The sequence below is a fragment of the Salmo trutta genome, chromosome 11 (genome assembly GCF_901001165.1).
Source record: "Salmo trutta chromosome 11, fSalTru1.1, whole genome shotgun sequence".
NCBI classification, from domain to species: domain Eukaryota; kingdom Metazoa; phylum Chordata; class Actinopteri; order Salmoniformes; family Salmonidae; genus Salmo; species Salmo trutta.
The window spans coordinates 2,334,129-2,355,691 of NC_042967.1; the positions used below are offsets into that span (position 1 = coordinate 2,334,129).

General features: G+C 43.9%; 1 protein-coding gene across 1 annotated transcript in view; it reads right to left on the reverse strand.

Moving 5' to 3' along the window:
* The window catches only part of LOC115202084 (catenin alpha-2), a 688,845-nt gene that overhangs the window by 14,285 nt on the left and 652,997 nt on the right, over positions 1-21,563 (reverse strand). Inside the window, exons 15-16 of the mRNA XM_029765967.1 lie at positions 12,005-12,186; positions 5,720-5,825 (exon numbers count right to left, since the gene is read on the reverse strand). Coding sequence (XP_029621827.1) covers positions 5,720-5,825; positions 12,005-12,186 — 288 coding nt within the window. The remainder of the gene's footprint in view (positions 1-5,719; positions 5,826-12,004; positions 12,187-21,563) is intronic.

The window sequence follows — 21,563 nt, forward strand, 5'->3', positions numbered from 1 at the left end:
CTGGTCTGATGAAACAAAAATAGAACTGTTTGACCATAATGACCATCGTTATGTTTGGAGGAAAAAGGGGGAGGCTTGCAAGCCTTAGAACACCATTCCAACCGTGAAGCACGGGGGTGGCAGCATCATGTTGTGGGGGTGCTTTGCTGCAGGAGTGACTGGTGCACTTCACAAAATAGATGGCATCTTGAGGGAGGAAAATTATGTGGATATATTGAAGCAACATCTCAAGACAGGCAGTTAAAGCTTGGTCACAAATGGGTCTTCCAAATGGACAATGACCCCAAGCATACTTCCAAAGTTGTGTCAAAATGGCTTAAGGACAACAAAGTCAAGGTATTGGAGTGGCCATCACAAAGCCCTGACCTCAATCCTATAGAAAATTTGCGGGCAGAACTGAAAAAGCGTGTGTGAGCAAGGAGGCCTACAAACCTGACTCAGTTACACCAGCTCTGTCAGGAGGAATGGGCCAAAATTCACCCAACCTATTGTGGGAAGCTTGTGGAAGGCTACCCAAAACGTTTGACCCAAGTTAAACAATTTAAAGGCAATGCTACCAAATACTAATTGAGTGTATGTAAACTTTTGACCTGCTGAAATAAATCATTCTCTCTACTATTATTCTGATATTTCACATTCTTAAAATAAAGTGGTGATCCTAACTGACCTAAGACAGGGAATTTTTTCAAGGATTAAATGTCAGGAATTGTGAAAAACTGAGTTTAAATGTATTTGGCTAAGGTGTATGTAAACTTCTGACTTCAACTGTAGGAACATACAGTCCTATTTATTTGATCCGGAATACACATTGAGACGGTGAGAAAAATAATTGTGAGACCAGCAAGCAGTGGCGGTAGGTTAGACCAGCTGGACCAGGATTTAGGAGGGTAGATGACAAACGATGAAGTTGTTTTGCTGTCGGTAGTTAGCTAGCTATATAAGCCCTCGTTTTAAACATGTTGTTCAGTACAGTACAATTAGGTGATCGATTCGGCCAATATCAGAGCTTGCCAGTACCACTACAAGCCAAGCTAGCCAACTTTATGACACATACAGTGGTTCCTCCTTTAAAATTTGCGAGCTTACACCGCGGGACTTAGAGGTACCAAGTGTCATGGCTTCATTGCTCCAGACCACCGCAAGGGGGAGTTAGAGCACTCATTATGCATTTGGGTCCCAAGGTTTTATATGACTAATCATATTGAGTGGTTCCACTGACGAATTTGACGCGAGCCACCTGTCGCTGGTGACTTTCTTCAGAAAAGATGGCTGACAAAACATTACGGTGGAAGCAAATGTAAGTAATAATGTCATAACGAGTCAAGCAAAAAATGTAGAATTGAGAGGAATGTTAGTTAATGTAGAGACAAACAATTGTGCATATTTTTTAATCATAAAGTAAATTTACGAAAATCGCTATTTAGCAAGTTTTCTTTCAGTCATATCTAATACCAGGTGTATCAAACTCCATTATTTGAATGATGCTGTGTCTGCATGTATGTATTACAATTATACACTTTAACAGTGTTTACCACTCCTGCTCCTGGGACATCAATGATTACACATTGTAACTATGCAATAGACTAGAAACATAAGTAAAGGCTGATTTGTAATTCATATTTACAGAAAAAAAACACTACACTACACTACACCTCCTCATGCATATCTAACTCCCTTCATCTGAATTAATCTGAGGAGGTTCTCCCAGCCATGTGGACGATTGAAAACAGGGCAGCAAAGTTTGTTTGTCACCAGAGCGGTTTAGAGCATATTACTATTTGCCTGTGAATAACCAGACCTTCATACAAACTTGCTATGCTGAATTCTTGACGCACAACCAAAGGTGATGCCATATCCTGCCAGCACGCCCACACGCGAGCCACTCAGGCGGAGAATGACGCGTGGAAGAGGGCAAGGAAAGAGATGGGAGTAACAATCCAAGCTATTTGCCCTGAGACCGGCATAATAATGTAATGAAACAAGCAGGGAGCAGATTTCAAACCCTCAATATTCTAGCCCGAAGTCCAGCAAGCTATCGACTGTGCCTAAATGTATTAATTGATATTTGGGCCGATTGTGGCTAAAAACACTTTATCAATTGGAATCTTTAACAAGTGGAAAGGGGAAAAGTGTTATTCATTTTTCACAAGGAATTAGGCACTTTCCCATGTTTACTACAGTAGGTATTGTAGGCTATGTTTACTTGTCAGACTGCACAGTAGCCTAATAAACAAATGCAGGTAGCTTATACCTTCAAAATGCTTTAAATGCTTTATTATCCAAATGTAAAAGCATATACTGTACAGTACTGTATTTCTTCATCAGCATCTTTATGCTTTCGTTAATAAAATAATGATAAAAATACTCTTTCAAAATGCAGATGTTGATTTAGTTATGGATCCATAACGAATTACTATGGGAATAAATATCACTGAAATACAGAAATATTGGAACAAAGTTGTCTAATGAAGGCAAACAATTTAGAATCCTCTTATGCTGTAGCCTACTCCCTACCGTCACGTTGTACAGCGCCATATTGTCCATTCCATCCTAACAGAAACCCTGAGGGTTTCGTTTTTCTCGGAATAGAAACACCATAAATTTAATCACATTTATTAAGCCAAATTTCTTAAAATCAATCCCATGTACTATGTTATTGCAAAAAGGTTTTATATTCTCTGGTAATGCCAATATGAAAGACTTTTCAAAGGCTCCTTCAAAGAAGGTGGCCAATTTTTTTTCGGACAATTCAAAAATGGCTGACAATTAAATAACGTGCCATAGAATGCTGCAGCAGCCCGCAAGGAACCACTGTACAGTATGATATGTTAATAATATATTAATAGACATATATAGTGAAATAGAACAGCAGTGAAATTTCCCTTTAAGACTCTTACCCCCCTCTCTCTCTCACACACATACAGACACACACACATAACCGGGCACAAACACACACCTCCCCCTCAATCTCCCATCCATCCGCAGAACAGTCAGACTGACAGACTGCTCTTACCATGCTCTTTAATAGGGTTTGATGTGGAGCGTTGCAACAAGGGTTGCTACTTGAGAGACCTGTTCTACTGTAGTACCGCAAAGCTTCAATCTCTCTCACACACAAACACACACACACACACACACATACACACACACACACACACACACACACACACACACACACACACACACGCTTCAATCTCCCTGACATGCCTGACTGTGTCTGTCAGCCACAGGTTTACGGTTCAGCAAGGTGTGAATGCAAAATAATTGTCCTCTTGAAAAATAAGGCATAAAAAGTATGACAGTTATTTGTCGTAGGAAATATGAGCTTTTTTGGAATTAGATTACATCTAAAAATACAGTGGCTTGCCAAAGAAATACCAGATCAAATAGTCTTTCTATTCGATGATAAAAGCAAACTCTTAAATGTTTGAATATTTTAATACCCATTTACGGTATGTTGTGCATGGATGACGCGTGTTTCGCATTGCTCCTCACAGAAATACTCTTAAAACAAATCCCTGTTTAAATTGGGAGAAAATCAGGCCCCTCTTTTTGAGCAGCATCACATTGCAGAATGAGGATTCATCCAAAATGGCACCCTAGTCCCTATATAGTGCACTACTTTTGAATAGAGCCTGATGGGCTCCCATAAAGATCTAGTCAAAGTAGTACACTACTGTAAGAAAAAGGGTGCCATTTCACATGCACACTCATCATCTAGCATGAGAGGAGGGCAGCAGAAGGCTGTGAATATTCAGCAAACACCAGTCAAAGAATCGTTTAAAGGCGGAATTAAAAATGGCAAGCCACCTGCTCAGTTTCAGCGTTTGTTGATTCAGTCCGAGGGTAGGCTGCCAGTGATTTGCTATATGACAGATATTCACCGCCTGACTCCCACCCAGCCCTGATTGCAGAGCGAACGGTGGCTACGGTTCAACAACACACTATAGCCAGGAGCTCTGTGTGTTTTTCAAATATGGCACACACACACACACACACACACACACACACACACACACACACACACACACACACACACACACACACCAAGACTCAAGCCAGGCTCAGAAACACACTGCACTACAGAGGATACTGGTGAGGAGAGGACGGCTAATAATATGGAGTGAATGAAATGGTGTCAAACACAAGGAAACCATGTGTTTAATACTATTCCATTTATTCTATTCCAGCCATTACTATGGCTGGAATAGTCATCCTCTGATATAACGTGCCACCAGACACCACTGCTGCACTAACATCCTCATAATTTGAATGTCATCAGACTGATTGTGATAGCGCAGCTTTCCCTGAGTAAAACACACAGTAGTTATGACAACAGCACCAGGAAGAAGAGCACGGAGTCCTAATGATTCCAGACTTTGTGCATGAGGCTATATGAGGCTAATTCTCATAGCTTATTCAAGACGGATGAAAATGAAGAGGCAGGCCTCCCGAGTGGCGCAGTGGTCTAAGGCACTGCATCGCCGTGCTAGCTGTGCCACTAGGGATTCTGGGTTGGAGTCCAGGCTCTGTCGCAGCCGGCCGCGACCGGGAGACCAATGGGGCGGTGCACAATTAGCCCAGCATCGTCCAAGTTAGGGGAGGGTTTGGCCGGCAGGGATGTCCTTGTCCCATTGCGCACTAGCGACTCCTGTGGCGGGCCGGGCGCAGTGCACGCTGACACGGTCGCCAGGTGTACGGTGTTTCCTCCGACACATTGGTACGGCTGGCTCCCGGGTTAAGTGGGCATTGTGTCAAGAAGCAGTGCAGCTTGTTTGGGTTGTGTTTCGGAGGATATACGGCTCTCGACCTTCGCCTCTCCCGAGTGGGTACGGGAGTTGCAGTGATGAGACTAGACTGTAACTACCAATTGGATACCACAAAATTGGGGAGAAAAAGGGGTACAAAAAGTATAAGAAAATTAAGAGGCAGATAATGTATTACCCGGAGTGCTACTACTAAGAACTAACAAACACAGATACACACACACAAACCTCTCTACCCCGTTCTCCCCTTATCTTCCCCAGCCAGGAGGAGCAGCCGCATTAATTGATTCGATATTGAAAATAGTCTGTCAGTGTGTATTGGAGAGGGTACTCATCTGATAATGAATGGATGCAACGCCTCAGCACCGCTAATTAGATTAAAGACACAGACAAAGCCCCTAGCTTCCTGCTCCTCTCTGCTCTCACAGAGCAAGGAAGTCCCATTGGGATGACCAGCACCGCACCAAGACAGCCCACTGTGCCTAGATCCATTGCTGCCCCCAAACAAACACACTAAGTCGGTGTTCCAAATGGCACCATATTACCTACATAGCGCACTATTTTTGAGAGCACTATATAGGGGATAGGGTGCCAATTTGGACGCAGCCTAAAAAGTCTCTGTTGGCCATACTGTATATACCACACCTCATCCACTTTGCCTAAAGGCAAAGTTGAATTTAATCTAGCTCTATTGTAACTCCTTCCCCTAGCTTCTACACCCAGGATAGGTCTGAGCCGGTGTCCCAAACCTCAGCTTGAATCGCCCCATCTAGTGCCACTGATTTGATGTATTCAGAACTAGCACAGCTGATTCCAGTTATACAGGTTTGATTGGTTGACCAACTGAAGGTGTGCTTAGGAGAGGTTTGGGAAATGATAGTCTATAAGCAATATAGTGAAAAGGGGATCAATCCTGACCACAGACACACATACACAACTGGGGTAAGTGTTACCTGGTCGGCGACAGCGCGGGCCAGTTTGTCCATCCTGGAGCCTGCCTCTGCAATCTTCTTGGCGGCGTTGATGACATCAGAGGAGTTCTTCAGGGGCCCTTTGCCTCTGGTGTGGAACACAGGGAAACAGGACTTAAGTTCTAGTATGTTTAAAGTTCAACGTTTTTACTTACCAAATGCAGACAGCAAACACTCTCTGAAATACTTGATATTAACAGAATAAAAGGTAAATTTTATATTCACAAGACACTTTGCCACAAATAAATAACGCATAAGATAAAAAAGGCAGTAGTGATCTTCCTAAAAGTGAAAAAAGATAACAATGCTCCAAAAACCCCCAAAACGTGGGCCGCAACTACAGTGGGGGAAAAAAGTATTTGATCCCCTGCTGATTTTGTACTTATTTCCCTCATTAAAATGCAAATCAATTTATAACATTTTTTGACGTGTTTTTCTGGATATTTTTGTTGTTATTCTGTCTCTCACTGTTCAAATAAACCTACCATAAAAATGATAGACTGAGCCTTTCTTTGTCAGTGGGCAAACGTACAAAATCAGCAGGGGATCAAATAATTTTTTCCCCCACTGTAGTTACGTTCTTCTCAAATCAAGGTTCTCTATCATTAGTAGCTGACAGCTGTCAACATAGGTCTTTCTCAAAGATCATCAGTATTGGTACCAGTCTGTTTCTGCTCGCTTGCCAACTCCTTATGGAATTATCTTGACAATAACAGCAATGGAGTTGGCAAGGCTACAACAGATCTGGTAACAGGTTAGATTGGATCTAGGCCTAAGTTTTATCAGATCCAGCGTTAACTAGCGATGGCAGACACTCTCATAGTTGATGTTTTACCGGTGTCGGAGGTGGAACTGCATTGGAGCCGTCAAATTGGTGAGCAGCTGCTCTTGCTAAAGCGGATCCGATTGAATAGAGCGCTTAGCCTACAGTTTAACCAAATATGGTATCACTACGCTACTGATATAGATTGGCAGATGTAGTTTTCTAGTTTTCTAGTTGTAGGATGACATGCTGAAAAAACAGATAGAGTGGGGCAAAAAAGTATTTAGTCAGCCACCAATTGTGCAAGTTCTCCCACTTAAAAAGATGAGAGAGGCCTGTAATTTTCATCATAGGTACACTTCAACTATGACAGACAAAATGAGAATAATTTTTTTTTAATTAATTTATTTGCAAATTATGGTGGAAAATAAGTATTTGGTCAATAACAAAAGTTTATCTCAATTGTTATATACCCTTTGTTGGCAATGACACAGGTCAAACGTTTTCTGTAAGTCTTCACAAGGTTTTCACACACTGTTGCTGGTATTTTGGCCCATTCCTCCATGCAGATCTCCTCTAGAGCAGTGATGTTTTGGGGCTGTCGCTGGGCAACACGGACTTTCAACTCCCTGTGATCTGGAGACTGGCTAGGCCACTCCAGGACCTTGAAATGCTTCTTACGAAGCCACTCCTTCGTTGCCCGGGCGGTGTGTTTGGGATCATTGTCATGCTGAAATACCCAGCCACGTTTCATCTTCAATGCCCTTGCTGATGGAAGGAGGTTTTCACTCAAAATCTCAAGATACATGGCCCCATTCATTCTTTCCTTTACACGGATCAGTCGTCCTGGTCCCTTTGCCGAAAAACAGCCCCAAAGCATGATGTTTCCACCCCCATGCTTCACAGTAGGTATGGTGTTCTTTGGATGCAACTCAGCATTCTTTGTCCTCCAAACACAACGAGTTGAGTTTTTACCATAAAGTTATATTTTGGTTTCATCTGACCATACAACATTCTCCCAATCCTCTTCTGGATCATCCAAATGCTCTCGAGCAAACTTCAGACGGGCCTGGACATGTACTGGCTTAAGCAGGCGGACACGTCTGGCACTGCAGGATTTGAGTCCCTGGCGGCGTAGTGTGTTACTGATGGTAGGCTTTGTTACTTTGGTCCCAGCTCTCTGCAGGTCATTCACTAGGTCCCCCCGTGTGCTTCTGGGATTTTTGCTCACTGTTCTTGTGATCATTTTGACCCCATGGGGTGAGATCTTGCGTGGAGCCCCAGATCGAGGGAGATTATCAGTGGTCTTGTAAGTCTTCCATTTCCTAATAATTGCTCCCACAGTTGATTTCTTCAAACCAAGCTGCTTACCTATTGCAGATTCAGTCTTCCCAGCCTGGTGCAGGTCTACAATTTTGTTTCTGGTGTCCTTTGACAGCTCTTTGGTCTTGGCCATAGTGGAGTTTGGAGTGTGACTGTTTGAGGTTGTGGACAGGTGTCTTTTATACTGATAACAAGTTCAAACAGGTGCCATTAATACACGTAACGAGTGGGGGACAAAGGAGCCTCTTAAAGAAGAAGTTACAGGTCTGTGAGAGCCAGAAATCTTGCTTGTTTGTAGGTGACCAAATACTTATTTTCCACCATAATTTGCACCTCAAAAACAAAAACCCCACAAAAACAACCCCAAACTTAAAGGGAGGGAAGGGAGGGTGGCCACCGTCAACGACGGTCCCTGTGCTACACCCCCCCTTCCCAATCCTCCCACTACGGAGGTGGTTCTGGCTCTGGGCGCAGCTCCCGTTCAGAAGACTCTAGTCTGGGGAGCGTCGCTGGAGCCTCCGGGCTGAGGAGCGTCGCTGGAGGCTCCGGGCTGAGGGGGCGTCGCTGGAGGCTCAGGGCTGAGGGGCGTCGCTGGAGGCTCAGGGCTGAGGAGTGTCGCTGGAGGCTCAGGAGCGTCGCTGGAGGCTCAGGACTGAGGAGCGTCGCTGGAGACTCAGGGCTGAGGAGCGTCGCTGGAGGTTCCGGACTGGGGACCTTCGCTGCATGCTCCGTGCCATGGGTCATCACTACTGGTTCCGCGTCATGGATAATCACTGGAGGCTTTGTGCCATGGATCATCACTGGAGGCTCCGGGCCATGGGTTATCACTGCAGGCTTCGTGCCATGGATCATCCCTACAAGCTCTGGGCCATGGATCATTACTGGAGGCTTCGTGCCATGGATTAACACTACAGGCTCCGGGCCATGGATCATCACTGGAGGCTTCATGCCATGGATTAACGTTGGAGACGTCAGACCATTGACCATCATTAGAGGCTTACTTCAGAGAGCTGGAACTGGTCTCACTGGACTGGGGAGACGTACTTCGGACCGCGTGCTCACAGCAGGCACCGGCCTTACCGGGCTATGGTGGCGCACTGGATGTAGAGTGCGCGGAGCAGGCACAGGGTACACTGGGTCTTGGAGGCGCACTGGAGGTCTGGAGCGCACGGCCTGCACAACCCGTCCTGGCTGGATGGTCACTGTAGACCGGCACGGGCGGAGCGCTGGCACAGGGTGAACTGGGCTCTGCTGGGGAATGAGGGCTGCCGTGCGTAGAGCAGGCACAAGGTAAACTGGGCCGAGGAGACGCACTGGAGACCAGATCCGTTGTGCCGGCACACTTCTTCCTGGCTACCGGCCAACTCTCGCCCGGCAACGCTGCGGAGCCCTTATTCGCTGCACCGGACTGTGCGTGCGCATGGGCGACACAATGTGCATTTCTGCGTAACAAGGTGCTTCCTTGATCCATCGCTCCCCATAATAAGCACGGGGAGTTGGCTCAGGTCTCCACTCTGACTCTGTCCAACTCCCTGTGTGCCGATGCCTCTCGGCCTCATGTAGCTCCCTTAATTTTCTCTCCCAGAAACGTCGTTCTGCCTCCCACGTCCATCCTTCTCCTCGGTGCTCCAATCCCCGCTGCTTGGTCCTTGTTTGGTGGGTGGTTCTGTCATGCGCGTCATAAGGATAGGACCAAGGCGCAGCAGGTATTGTGCTCATCTTCTTAATTTATTTAAAGATCACACTTAAACAAAACAAACAAAACATTTCCGTAAGGCAACACAGGCTATACAGGAAAACAACCACCCACAAAACACAAGTGAAACAAACCTCAACTAAATATGGCCTCCAATTAGAGGCAACGACAACCAGCTTCCTCTAATTGGAGGTCCTACCAAAAACCCAACATAGAAATAGAAAACTAGATTTAAACATAGAAATAGAAAACATAGAACCTAAACCAAAACACCGAAACACACAAAACAAACACCCCCTGCCACGCCCTGACCAAACTACAATGACAAATAACCCCTTTTACTGGTCAGGACGTGACAGCTGGTCTACACAGCCTAATCCCAGCCCACACCTGTTATCCTGACCAATAGCAGGAACTGGATTTCGATTTGTTCCAGCCTAGCCACTAAAGCACTTGATTCATCCAATCAAAGGCTTCTTTATTTGTTGATTTGTTGAATCATGTGGGTTTGATTTTATTTGATTTAGTGTTGGGCTGTGACAAAAAGCCCGAACAGCCTGTAGCGAAGTGAGTTGCCTGGGTGTGGTTGCTGATCCTACCCATAGTGATACTAGTCACACTCATAACTAGTAATACTTCAATTCAAATGAATGCACAAAGGACAAATTAGCATGGCTAGGAACTGGGAACAACAGAACATGGCAAACCATTAACACAACAAAGGAGATTTATGAAGGTAAGGAACATATAAGATACTAAACTGAGCAAAAATATAAACACAACATGAAAAGTGTTGGTCCCAATTTCCATGGGCTGAAATGCATTTCTCATTTGCCAAGATAATCCATCCAACTGACAGGTGTGGTATATCCAGAAGCTGATTTAACAGCATGAACATTACACTGGTGCACCTTGTTTTGGGGACAATAAAAAGGCCACCCTAAATGTTCCGTTTTGTCACACAACACAATGCCACAGATGTCTCAAGTTTTGAAGGATCGTGCAATTGGCATGCTGATTGCAGGAATGTCCACCAGAGCTGTTGCCAGAGATTGAATGTTCATTTCTCTACCATAGGCCAACTCCAATGTAGTTTTAGAGAAATGTCATTTTAGAGAAATTGGCAGTATATCCAACCAGCCTCACAACCGCAGACAATGTGGATTATGGCATGGGAAGGTATAAACTACGGACAACAAATGCAAGTGCATTTTATCGATGGCAATTTGAATGCAGAGATACCACGATGACATCTTGAGGCCCATTGTCGTGTCATTCATCCGCCGCCATCACCACATGTTTCAGCATGATAATGCACAAGGATCTGCACACAAATCTTGAAAGCTGAAAATGTCCCAGTTCTTCCATGGCCTGCATACTTAACAGATATTTCACACTTCGCATCGCCATTGAAGAGGAGTGGAACAACATTCCACGACAGCCTGATCGACTCGACAGTGAGGGAAAAAAGTATTTGATCCCCTGCTGATTTTGTACGTTTGCCCACTGACAAAGAAATGATCAGTCTATAATTTTAATGGTAGGTTTATTTCAACAGTGAGAGACAGAATAACAACAAAAAAATCCAGAAAAACGCATGTCAAAAATGTTTTGCATTTTAATGAGGGAAATAAGTATTTGACCCCCTCTCAACATCTGGGAGCCAGAAATCTTTCTGATTGAGAGGGGGTCAAATACTTGATTGACCCCAGGGGTGTATTCATTTAGCCGATTCTGTTGCAAAATGTTTTGTCTTTTGCAAAACGTTTTAGCAACATAAACTGTTTACTCCAAACGGAAAATGTTTTTCAACGAAAACAAGAGTTCTATTAAATTCATCTAGGTCCCTCCCGGTTTCGTTCTGTTGGCTTCCGTTTGGTACTTCAATGGTAAACTGTTTCCATTGCAAGACGTAATGACTACACCCCAGGTATGGCTGATTTGGGACTGACATAGTAGAAGTCCCGGTCGGAGGGGGGGCATACAGGAGTGACGTGATTGGTGTAGAAGTCTGGGGGGGGGGGGCACACTCCTGAGAGGGCCACGTTTAGTAGGCAAATGTAGTGATATGTTGCAGACATTAGCATTGTCATTATTATTCTAAACTTCAGCTGTTTGTTACATGTTTCTTTTACTATATTTCGAATATCTAAATATTCCACAAAGACGCGCCCTGCTGAAGTGTGCTATGGGTTTTAGGGAATTGATCTACCATAGAAATATATTTACTAGAATGGGTATATAGAGCCTCTGTCCATGGCAATTTTACTGGTAAACTTACGGGCGCACTCAAATATAGCTGACATGGTATTGTTATGCATCATTTGCAAATGGCCACTGGTCCACCCATAACAAACCTGTTGACTTGAATGGTGACACCCGCTCTAGTAATTCTATATTATTATCATTATTATTATTACATTGACATTCATAAGGAATACCAGTCACTTCAACTAGGCTCTCTTTAGCCACATTGTTACTGTACCTGGTGAAGTCCGTCATCTCCATCATGATCATGCACATCTGCTTGGCAAGGACGATGATGTCGTTGCCATTGTCGTCCCACTTGGCCACTTCGGCGTCCAGCTTGCACTTCTCCTGCCGGAAGCTCTCCACCTGCTCGGCGATCTTCGCCTTCTCCTCCTGAGGCAGCTGGGCCATGATGGCCTGAGAGGGGTAGGAGGAGGAAGATGTAGGAGGAGGTAGAGGAAGGTGAGTAGGGGAGTCAGAAAGAGAGGATGAGTAGTGAAACAATATAGGGAGAAGAGGAAGTGGGTGAAAGGGGGAAGAATAGATTGAGGAGGAAGAGAAGGAGTGGAGAGAGAGAGAAGGAATAATCAAACAATTTAACACTGGCAGTGAAAAGGCTAACTATGATACAGCAAACACTGAAGATTAATCGTCAATTGATCTTAAAATATTTAGCAGACTGCCACTTTGAGGAGCCTATATTCCTTGGTATACTCAACGAGAATAGATATAAGAGTTTGACTTTGCCCTTCTGAAAGGCTTCCGAGTAAAGTTATAAACTTGACGATTAATCAACCAGCGCTCCTAAAACCCCTTGACATCTTATACTTGTGAAGAGAAAAATCCATTCCTCTGCTCATTTTGTCGTGAGAATACATTTTGCTCTCTTGCCATAGCCATTCGAGGCAAGTCTGAGATGGCATAAATTTATAGGCAAGGTCACCGGCACAGTAGAGGCTCCGATATTATTTGCGAGATAAATGTCTAATTACTTTACTTCTTATACCAGTCAATGAATAATGTATTTGTTCAACGTTCTGAGGTGAGTGCAGGGGAGAAAAGTACGTCGGGCTCTATTAGGTTTGTACTATTGATCCAAAACAGAGAAGGAAAAGAAAAGATGAGGTATCCATTGCATGGTATTGTGGTTGATATGCATGGTTGATATCTCCCTATACTGCAAAAAGTGAAAATCTAAGCAAGCCTAAATATCTATATATTGAGTAATAATTCACTTAAAATGTGTTTTTGGTCTTACCATTTGCAGGTAATTTTGCTTATTTTAACCTAAAAAAAGGCAGATTGTTTGGTTAATACAAGTAATTTTTCTTATTTCAAGATATTTTGATATTTTACCTTAATTGTCTTGAGGTAAAATATCTTGAAAAAATCTTGAAATAAGATAAATTACTGGTATTAAGCCTTAGTTTTGGTTATTTTAACCAAACAATCTGCCATTGACGTTAGATAATTTAGCTTGGTAAAAGAAAATAAAACATTTAGGTGAATTATCACTCAATATAAGATATTTAGGTTCGCTTAGATTTCATTTTTTATAGTGTATGCTTTTTATATAGTATGCTTAATGATTTCCTACTCCGTCATTGTTTCCTCGATTTCTCAGCTCCCTCTCAAAGCTCATGGAGGAGATGCGAGGTAGAGACCTCGGAAGCAAGTTTTTCCAGGCACAGCCTATAAACTCTCCCTATCTCCCTACTCTCCCTATAACACGTCTTTATAAGCATCAGTGGTCTCATTAAGAAATAACTTCCCCCAATCTGCCTCTTTTTCTCTCCTCTCCTCTCTCTCCTCCGTCCGTCTGTCTGTCTACGTCCATCCCTCATTTCTTTCGCAGCAAAGCTGGTGTGTGGGGGTGGCCAGCAGGATGAGCTCAGCGTGAACGTGTATCACCTTTCACCCATCCCTCCATGGAGGTGTGAGGAAGAGAATAACAACCACAAATGACTCGTCTTCCTCTCATAAAGTACCTCAGAACGGAAGGAAAGAGAGCGTGAGAGAGATGCAGAGCGAGGCAAAACTGTTTTAGGTGCCATCAGATACTGCTCTCTCATCGCACATCGCCAGATGTCACCCTACTGATCACTCCCTCTCTACAGTCTCAGAGTCAGATATTATACTTTTGTCAGTGCTGCCCAAGTGGAACCATTTCACCACTGGAGCCTTGCTGGTTTCAGTTTCAGAGCAAGCTGGACCAGGGCTCTTTCTCAGTTAGTATTTTCTTGATTCCTTGTGTCTTGTCTCTCCTCACAAGGTTCTTAAACCACATTGGTAGAGAAGATCCAAGGACCTTCCCCTCGAACCCTCTCCTCCAATGGGATTTGAGAAGGAGGCAAGGAGAAAGGAATTGGGCAAGTGCCCATGTTTACATGCCTCAGGCTGGTGTTTGAGTAATGGTTTAAAGAAGTGGTTCTCAAACCTCTCCTCGGGGACCCACAGCCGTTCTATGAATGTATTTATTTTATTTGTGTTTAACCTTTATTTAACTAGGCAATTCAGTTAAGAACAAATTCTCATTTACAATGACGGACTACCAAAAGGCAAAAGGCCTCCTGTGGGACGGGGCCTGGGATTAAAAATAAAAAATAAATACAATGTAAATACAGGACAAAACACACATCACGACAAGAGAGACAACACTACACAAAGAGAGACCTAAAGACAACAACATAGTAAGGCAGCAACACATGACAACACAGCATGGTAGCAACACAACATAACAACAACGTGGTAGCAACACAACATGGTAGCAGCACAAAACATGGTACAAACATTATTGGGCACAGACAACAGCACAAAGGGCAAGAAGGTAGAGACAACAATACATCACACAAAGCAGCCACAACTGTCAGTAAGAGTGTCCATGATTGAGTCTTTGAATGAAGAGATTGAGATCAAACTGTCCAGTTTGAGTGTTTGTTGCAGCTCGTTCCAGTCTCTAGCTGCAGCGAATTGAAAAGAGGAGCGACCCAGGGATGTGTGTGCTTTGGGGACCTTTAACAGAATGTGACTGGCAGAACGGGTGTTGTGTGTGGAGGATGAGGGCTGCAGTAGATATCTCAGATAAGGGGGAGTGAGGCCTAAGAGGGTTTTTATAAATCAGCATCAACCAGTGGGTCTTGCGACGGGTATACAGGGATGACCAGTTTACAGAGGTGTATAGAGTGCAGTGATGTGTCCTATAAGGAGAATTGGTGGCAAATCTGATTTAATAAAAAAAATTCAAAAAAAATGATTTAACCTTTATTTAACTAGGCCAGTCCGTTATCATCATCTGTGCATCTATCACTTCAGTGATAATTTGCTGAATTGTAATTACTTCACTACTATGGCCTATTTATTGCCTTACCTCCTTACTCCATTTGCACACACTGTATATAGATTTTTCTATTTTTATTGACTGTACTTTTGTTTATCCCATGTGCAACTCTGTGTTGTTGTTTTTGTCACACTGCTTTGCTTTATCTTGGCCAGCTCGCAGTTGTAAATGATAACTTGTTCTCAACTGGCCTACCTGGTTAAATAAAGGTCAAATAAAACCTTTTTTTGTTAAATTAGGGATAGGCGTCTCGTCCAGTGTTGCCAATTTAGCGACTTTGTCGCAATATTTAGCGAGTACTCAGAACCCTCTAACGACACATTTTCAAAAAATCGACTAGCGACAAATCTAGCGACTTTTTCTGGTGTTATTGGAAACTTTTGGAAACTGATGTGAAAGCACGTATTGTTCTTACTCTTCTCAACGAGCAGCGGGTGCTGCCGTGGACCCCACCCCCGTCCCAAAGCACTCACAGGCAGCCCAGTCCTCGCGCCGCAGTCCATCCCAGCTGCAGTCAGAGCAGGAGATGTTCACCGGTCCATGTCCAGACTGCAAATGAATCGTGCATGCGGGAAGCCGCTGCTGGCTGATCCCGCCCTGGCTTACATTCAGGGCGGGATGTAAATGTAAAATGTTCTTTGTCTAAAATAAATCACTGCACAAAAATAAATCACTGCATTTGACTCACACAGCCTCAGTCACTTACTCACCTTGTCCACTGTGTGTGTGCCTCTCTGTGACATAAGCTAAACATCTAGCTGGCTAGCTCATCATGTCTCAGTCTAAACTGTACACTCAAAAATACAGAAAGGAGTGGGAATCAAACCCTGAATTCAAAGGCTGGTTGAAGCTGTTTATTGGAGATGATACATGGACATACTGCCTGTATTGTAAGGCTGATTTCTACGCCAAACTTAGTGAGGTAAAAAAACACATGACAACTCAAAAACATAGTCAAAAGGCAAAGCCTTATAACAGTTCCACCCAAAACAAGCTGCCATTTATGGTAAAAAAAATGTACTCTGCAAAAGAGGCTGAGGCCACCATGGCATTAGCTATCGCTGAACACTGTTCCATGCTGGCATGTGGTCACATTGGAGAAGCATGTAGAGCTGCTTTCTCAGACTCCACTGCTACTACCCACTTCAAAATGCACAGGACAAAGTGCACAGAAATGATTAATGGTGTTCTAGCACCATACTTTCTGAAAACGTTGGTCACAGATGTGGGTGACCAGCGTTTCAGCCTCCTCCTCGATGAGTCCACGGATGTAAGTGTTTCTAAGTACCTGGGGGTTGTGAAGAGGTACTCTAGTGACACCAAGCAGGTAACTGTATCAACATTTCTGGGGCTTGTTGAGTTGGAGGGAGGAGATGCCAAATCTATAGCCCGTGCTGTTGTGGCTTTCCTCGAGAAGTGTTGTCTTAAAAAAGAGAAACTCCTGGCGATAGGGACTGACAATGCCTCTGTTATGACGGCGATTAACAATGGGGTCCATAAAGTGCTGAAGGAGGAGTATGGCCTCAAATATCTGGTTCTTATTCGCTGTGTGTGCCACTCTTTGCAGCTTGCTGTAAGTCATGCTTCCAATGACACCATCCCCCGTTGTGTGGAGTACTTGGTACGAGAGACTTATAACTGGTGTTCAGTGTCTCCAAAGCGCAGGGAGGCCTACAAGGCCATATATGATACCATCAACTGTGGGGAGAAAACTTTACAGATAACCAAGGTGTGTGCCACATGTTGGGTTTCCATTGAACCCGCGGTTTCATGCATTTTGGACCAGTGGGAGGAGCTTAGGCAGCATTTAGCAGTCACCAAGTCCAGTGAACACTGCTACATGGCTTAGGTTTTATACTCCATGTACAGTGATCCTCAAAACATATTGTCTCTGACTTTTTTGAAGTCAGTGCTGGGTGAGGTACAGTTGGCCATCAAGGCTTTTGAGGGAGAGCAAGTAGATCCTCTTAAGCTACTTGACAGCTTGGTTAGCCTGATCAAGTTTGTGAGCAGCAGGGTGCTGAATCCACTGGCAAATGTTGATGTACTCAAAGGGCCAATAGATGGATACATCAGTCCCAAACCATACCTTGGTTACCTTTTTGAGACAAAGGCAGCTAAGCTCCACCTTGCGCCTGAGGATGAAAACAATGTCCCGAAAGCGGTGTGTAGCCTTCACCATCCCCCTCACTAATGAGTTGAGGGTGAGACTGCCGGGCAACATCGAAGCATTGCAGTACATGTCAATGTAGAGGAAACTCTAAAGCACAATAAGAGCCCTGGAGAAATAGAAAAAATAGCCAAGCTGGTTGGCTACTCCCCTGCAGAGATAGACAAGATTGTCCAGCAATGGCGTGCCATCCATCTTAGTAAATGGAATGAGACAAAAAACACACTGAGCTTCTGGAGTGAGATTTGGAACTTCGGGGATGCAGCTGATATCAACCCGTTTCAAGAACTTGCCATGGGTGCTGTGTCTGTGTTGTCCTTGCCACACTCGAATGCTGAAGTCAAGAGAGTATTCAGCCAGATGAGTGTGGTAAAAAGCAAACTTAGAAATGGGATGTCCTTGCAGACCCTTAACTCCATCCTGTACATTCGATATGGACTGAAGCTGTCTGGTGAGGCTTGCTATGAGCACCAGCTGCCTGATAATGTTTTGCAGCTTTTTGGCACATCAGCTGCTTACTCATTTAAGTTAGCTCCCTCAGTTGCTGAACCTGCCATAGAGAGCCTTGACCAAAATGACGATGACCCACTCTTTCTGTGTGTGTGTGGAGGGGGGTCTGGAAAAATAAAACTATTAACCTGAATTAAAGCCAGACTAGTTACCATAATTTTCTCACATTGACATTGACAGTTTTTTATATTGTCTCTTTTTGGTCCATTTAGATAGTTAATGTAGATTGTATACAAAAAAATGTCAAAAATGTTATGGTTAAAAATGTTCATGTTTTACTGTGACTTGTTGTAGGCTCCTAAGTGGACTATAAGGTTAAAAACCAAACTAAATTAAGAAAACTAAACTAAAAAACAAAAAACAAAAAAATTAAATAAAATGTATGAATGTAAATGAATGTAAATGTCTCCTTCACGATATGCCCAAATGTACCTGTCACGCCCTGGCCATAGAGAGGTTTTTTTACTCAATTTTGGGTAGGCCAGGGTGTGTCTAGGGTGGGCATTCTATGTTCCTTTTTCTATGGTCTTTATTTTCTATGTTTTGGCCGGGTATGGTTCTCAATCAGGGACAGCTGTCTATCGTTGTCTTTGATTGAGAACCATACTTAGGTAGCCCTTTTCCCTCCTTGTGTGGTGGAAAGTTTACTTGTTTATGGCACATAGCCTTTAGCTTCACGGTTTGTTGGGTAGTGTTTATTGCTTTGTTCGGCGTCTTTTCTAATAAAAGGAATATGTACTCTCACCACGCTGCACCTTGGTCCTCTCCTTTCATCCGTCGTGACAGTACCTGGGTGACTTCACTCTAAATGTCATGTAGTTTGCTCATACTTTAAGTTATCCATCTGAAACTTTGCACATACACTGCTGCCATTTGTGGACCCAATTACAACCAGAGTGATGGCTAGATTTGGGACCTTTCTGTTGCATTTCAAAGATGGTGGTAGAAAAAAAAGTTTTTTTCTTTGTATTTTCTTCTACCAGATCTAAATAAAAATGTGTTCTTAAAACTTCTTAGGGATAGCCCCCTTTTCTTCAATTTTCACCTAAAATAAAATACCCAAATCTAACACTCAGGCCCTGAAGAAAGGATATGCATATTATTGGTACCATTTGAAAGGAAACACTTTGAAGTCTGTGGAAATGTAAATTGAATGTATATATTTAATATGACTGTGTGTATGTGTTTTATTTATCTTTTGGAGTGGTGCCGTGACAGAGAGGAAATAGGTAACAATTTTACCTTGTTAGCTCGGGGATTCAATCTAGCAACCTTTCGGTTACTGGCTCAACGCTCTAACCACTAGGCTACCTGCCTCACCAAAAAATGTATTCATTCCCTGACCGGGAAACAAACCCGGGCCACTGCGGTGAGAGCGCCAAATCCTAACCAATAGACCACCAGGGACAGCTGATGGCCGAATGGTAAGGAACATCTAGCCGCCCGAGAGCACCCTTACCTGCTGATCTATAAATTATGTCTCCGTAATCTAGCATGGGTAGGACGGTCATTTGAATCAGGGTTAGTTTTGCAGCTGGGGCGAAAGAGGAGCGATTACGATAGAGGAAACCAAGTCTAGATTTAACTTTAGCCTGCAGCTTTGATATGTACTGAGAGAAGGACAGTGCACCGTCTAGCCATACTCCCAAGTACTTGTAGGAGGTGACTACATCAAGCTCTAAACCCTCAGAGGTAGTAATCACACCTGTGGGGAGAAGGGCATTCTTCTTACCAAACCACATCACCTTTGTTTTGGAGGTGTTCATAACTAGGTTAAGAGTAGAGAAAGCTTGTTGGACACTAAGAAAGCTTTGTTGTAGAATATTTATCACAAAATCCGGGGAGGGGCCAACTGAGTATAAGACTGTATTTGATCTATTCCAGAGCAAGCACACCTGATTCAACTTGTCAACCAATTAGATTAATCAGATATGCTTGTTCAGGGCTAAAACAAAATTGTGAAACGTCAGGTGAGACCATTCTAGCTAATGAGAGGGCAGATACCCGTGTGAACAACCACAACGGTCCTTGCTATCCGGGATCCTTGGGACGTACCTAACCAATTGAAGTTGAAATTTAAAATGGTTAAAGTACCGGTTATGGTTAAGGTAAGGGTTAGGATGGGGGTTAGGGTTTAGGGTATGTCCCAAGGATCCCGGATGGCACTAACAGCACAACTCTGAAATAAAGTGTTTTTTCTCAAAGATACCGGGATGTCACGTGTTCTACTTATATCAGTACACTCGTAACAACCTAAGCATTACAAAACGTATATTCGATGAAATAAACTCATGTAGCAAATAAGCTTTTATATTTTTGTTGACCAAACTCATTTACCTCCATACAAAAACGAATCGCGTGGTGAGTAAAAAAACGGCAACCACTGGAGAAGACAGATTTTGGTCAGTTATCCCTCTCGTTTCACCTCTTCCTCTCTGTTTAAACCAATGCAAACACATAAACAAACCTAACCCCTACAGTGAGTGCAGCTAGATTTTGTTCAGCTGCTCTGTTTCAGAACACACACCATACAACGTGCCGCCTATCCTCATAAACAACAACATGGGTGGGTGAGAACGGCAGTAAGTAAAACTTAAATACACGGCAGTGTTGGTCTGTAATTAAACCCAACAGGAACCAAGAAGTCAAGAGGGAAAATCCACAGGGGAAGCTTTCTCTTGTAGCACTCTTCATAGACACTGAATACAGACACGCTCTGTTAAATATCACATTTAATGTGAGACTGAGCAGCCAACCAGAGGGCAGGTGGGAAGAAGCCCTGTATTAAACTCCAAGTGGAATCAATCCTGACAGATTAGTGCATACACCGAGAGAGAGAGACGGCCCCATCCTGACCGTGAGCGACGCCTCAGCACCACGCCGCCACAGACCCCCACAGTCAGGGGTCAGACATTAGCATTCCCTCATCCGCCACATCTATTATTCACCGATCACTAATTATGCGGGGTGCCAGCGGAGCAGGTGGACACTGCCATGATAGTGAGGAGCATGGGATCTATTCATTAATGCACACCGTAGCAGAATGTTTTGCAACAGAAAACACAAAAACAAGTGTTCTTATTGGACAAGTTCAGGTAGTCCTTCCATGTAGCAAATAGTCTGGTTAAAATGTCGTTAGCTGCACACTATCCAGTGGTAAGAATAAAGCCTGCGTGAGGAGTGTGAATTCCTCACATCCTCTCTCCGGCGTTGCTCATTAATTCAATAAAATACTTGACATACTTTTTGTAAAAAGTAACAGTCAGTATCTGGTGTGGCCACCAGCTGCATTAAGCACTGCAGTGCATCTCCTCCTCATGGACTGCACCAGATTTACTGTGAGATGTTACCCCACTCTTGCACCAAGGCACCTGCAAGTTCCCAGACATTTCTGGGGGGAATGGCCCTAGCCCTCACCCTCCGATCCAACAGGTCCCTGACGTGCTCAATGGGATTGAGATCCGGGCTCTTCGCTGGCCATGGCAGAACACTGACATTCCTGTATTGCAGGAAATCAGGCACAGAACGAGCAGTATGGCTGGTGGCATTGTCATGCTGGAGAGTCATGTCAGGATGAGCCTGCAGGAAGGATACCACATGAGGGAGGAGGATGTCTTCCCTGTAACGCACAGCGTTGAGATTGCCTGCAATGACAACAAGCTCAGTCCAGTGACACACCGCCCAAGACCATGACGGACCCTCCACATCCAAATTGATCCCGCTCCGGAGTACAGGCCTCGGTGTAACGCTCATTCCTTCGACAATAAACGCGTATCC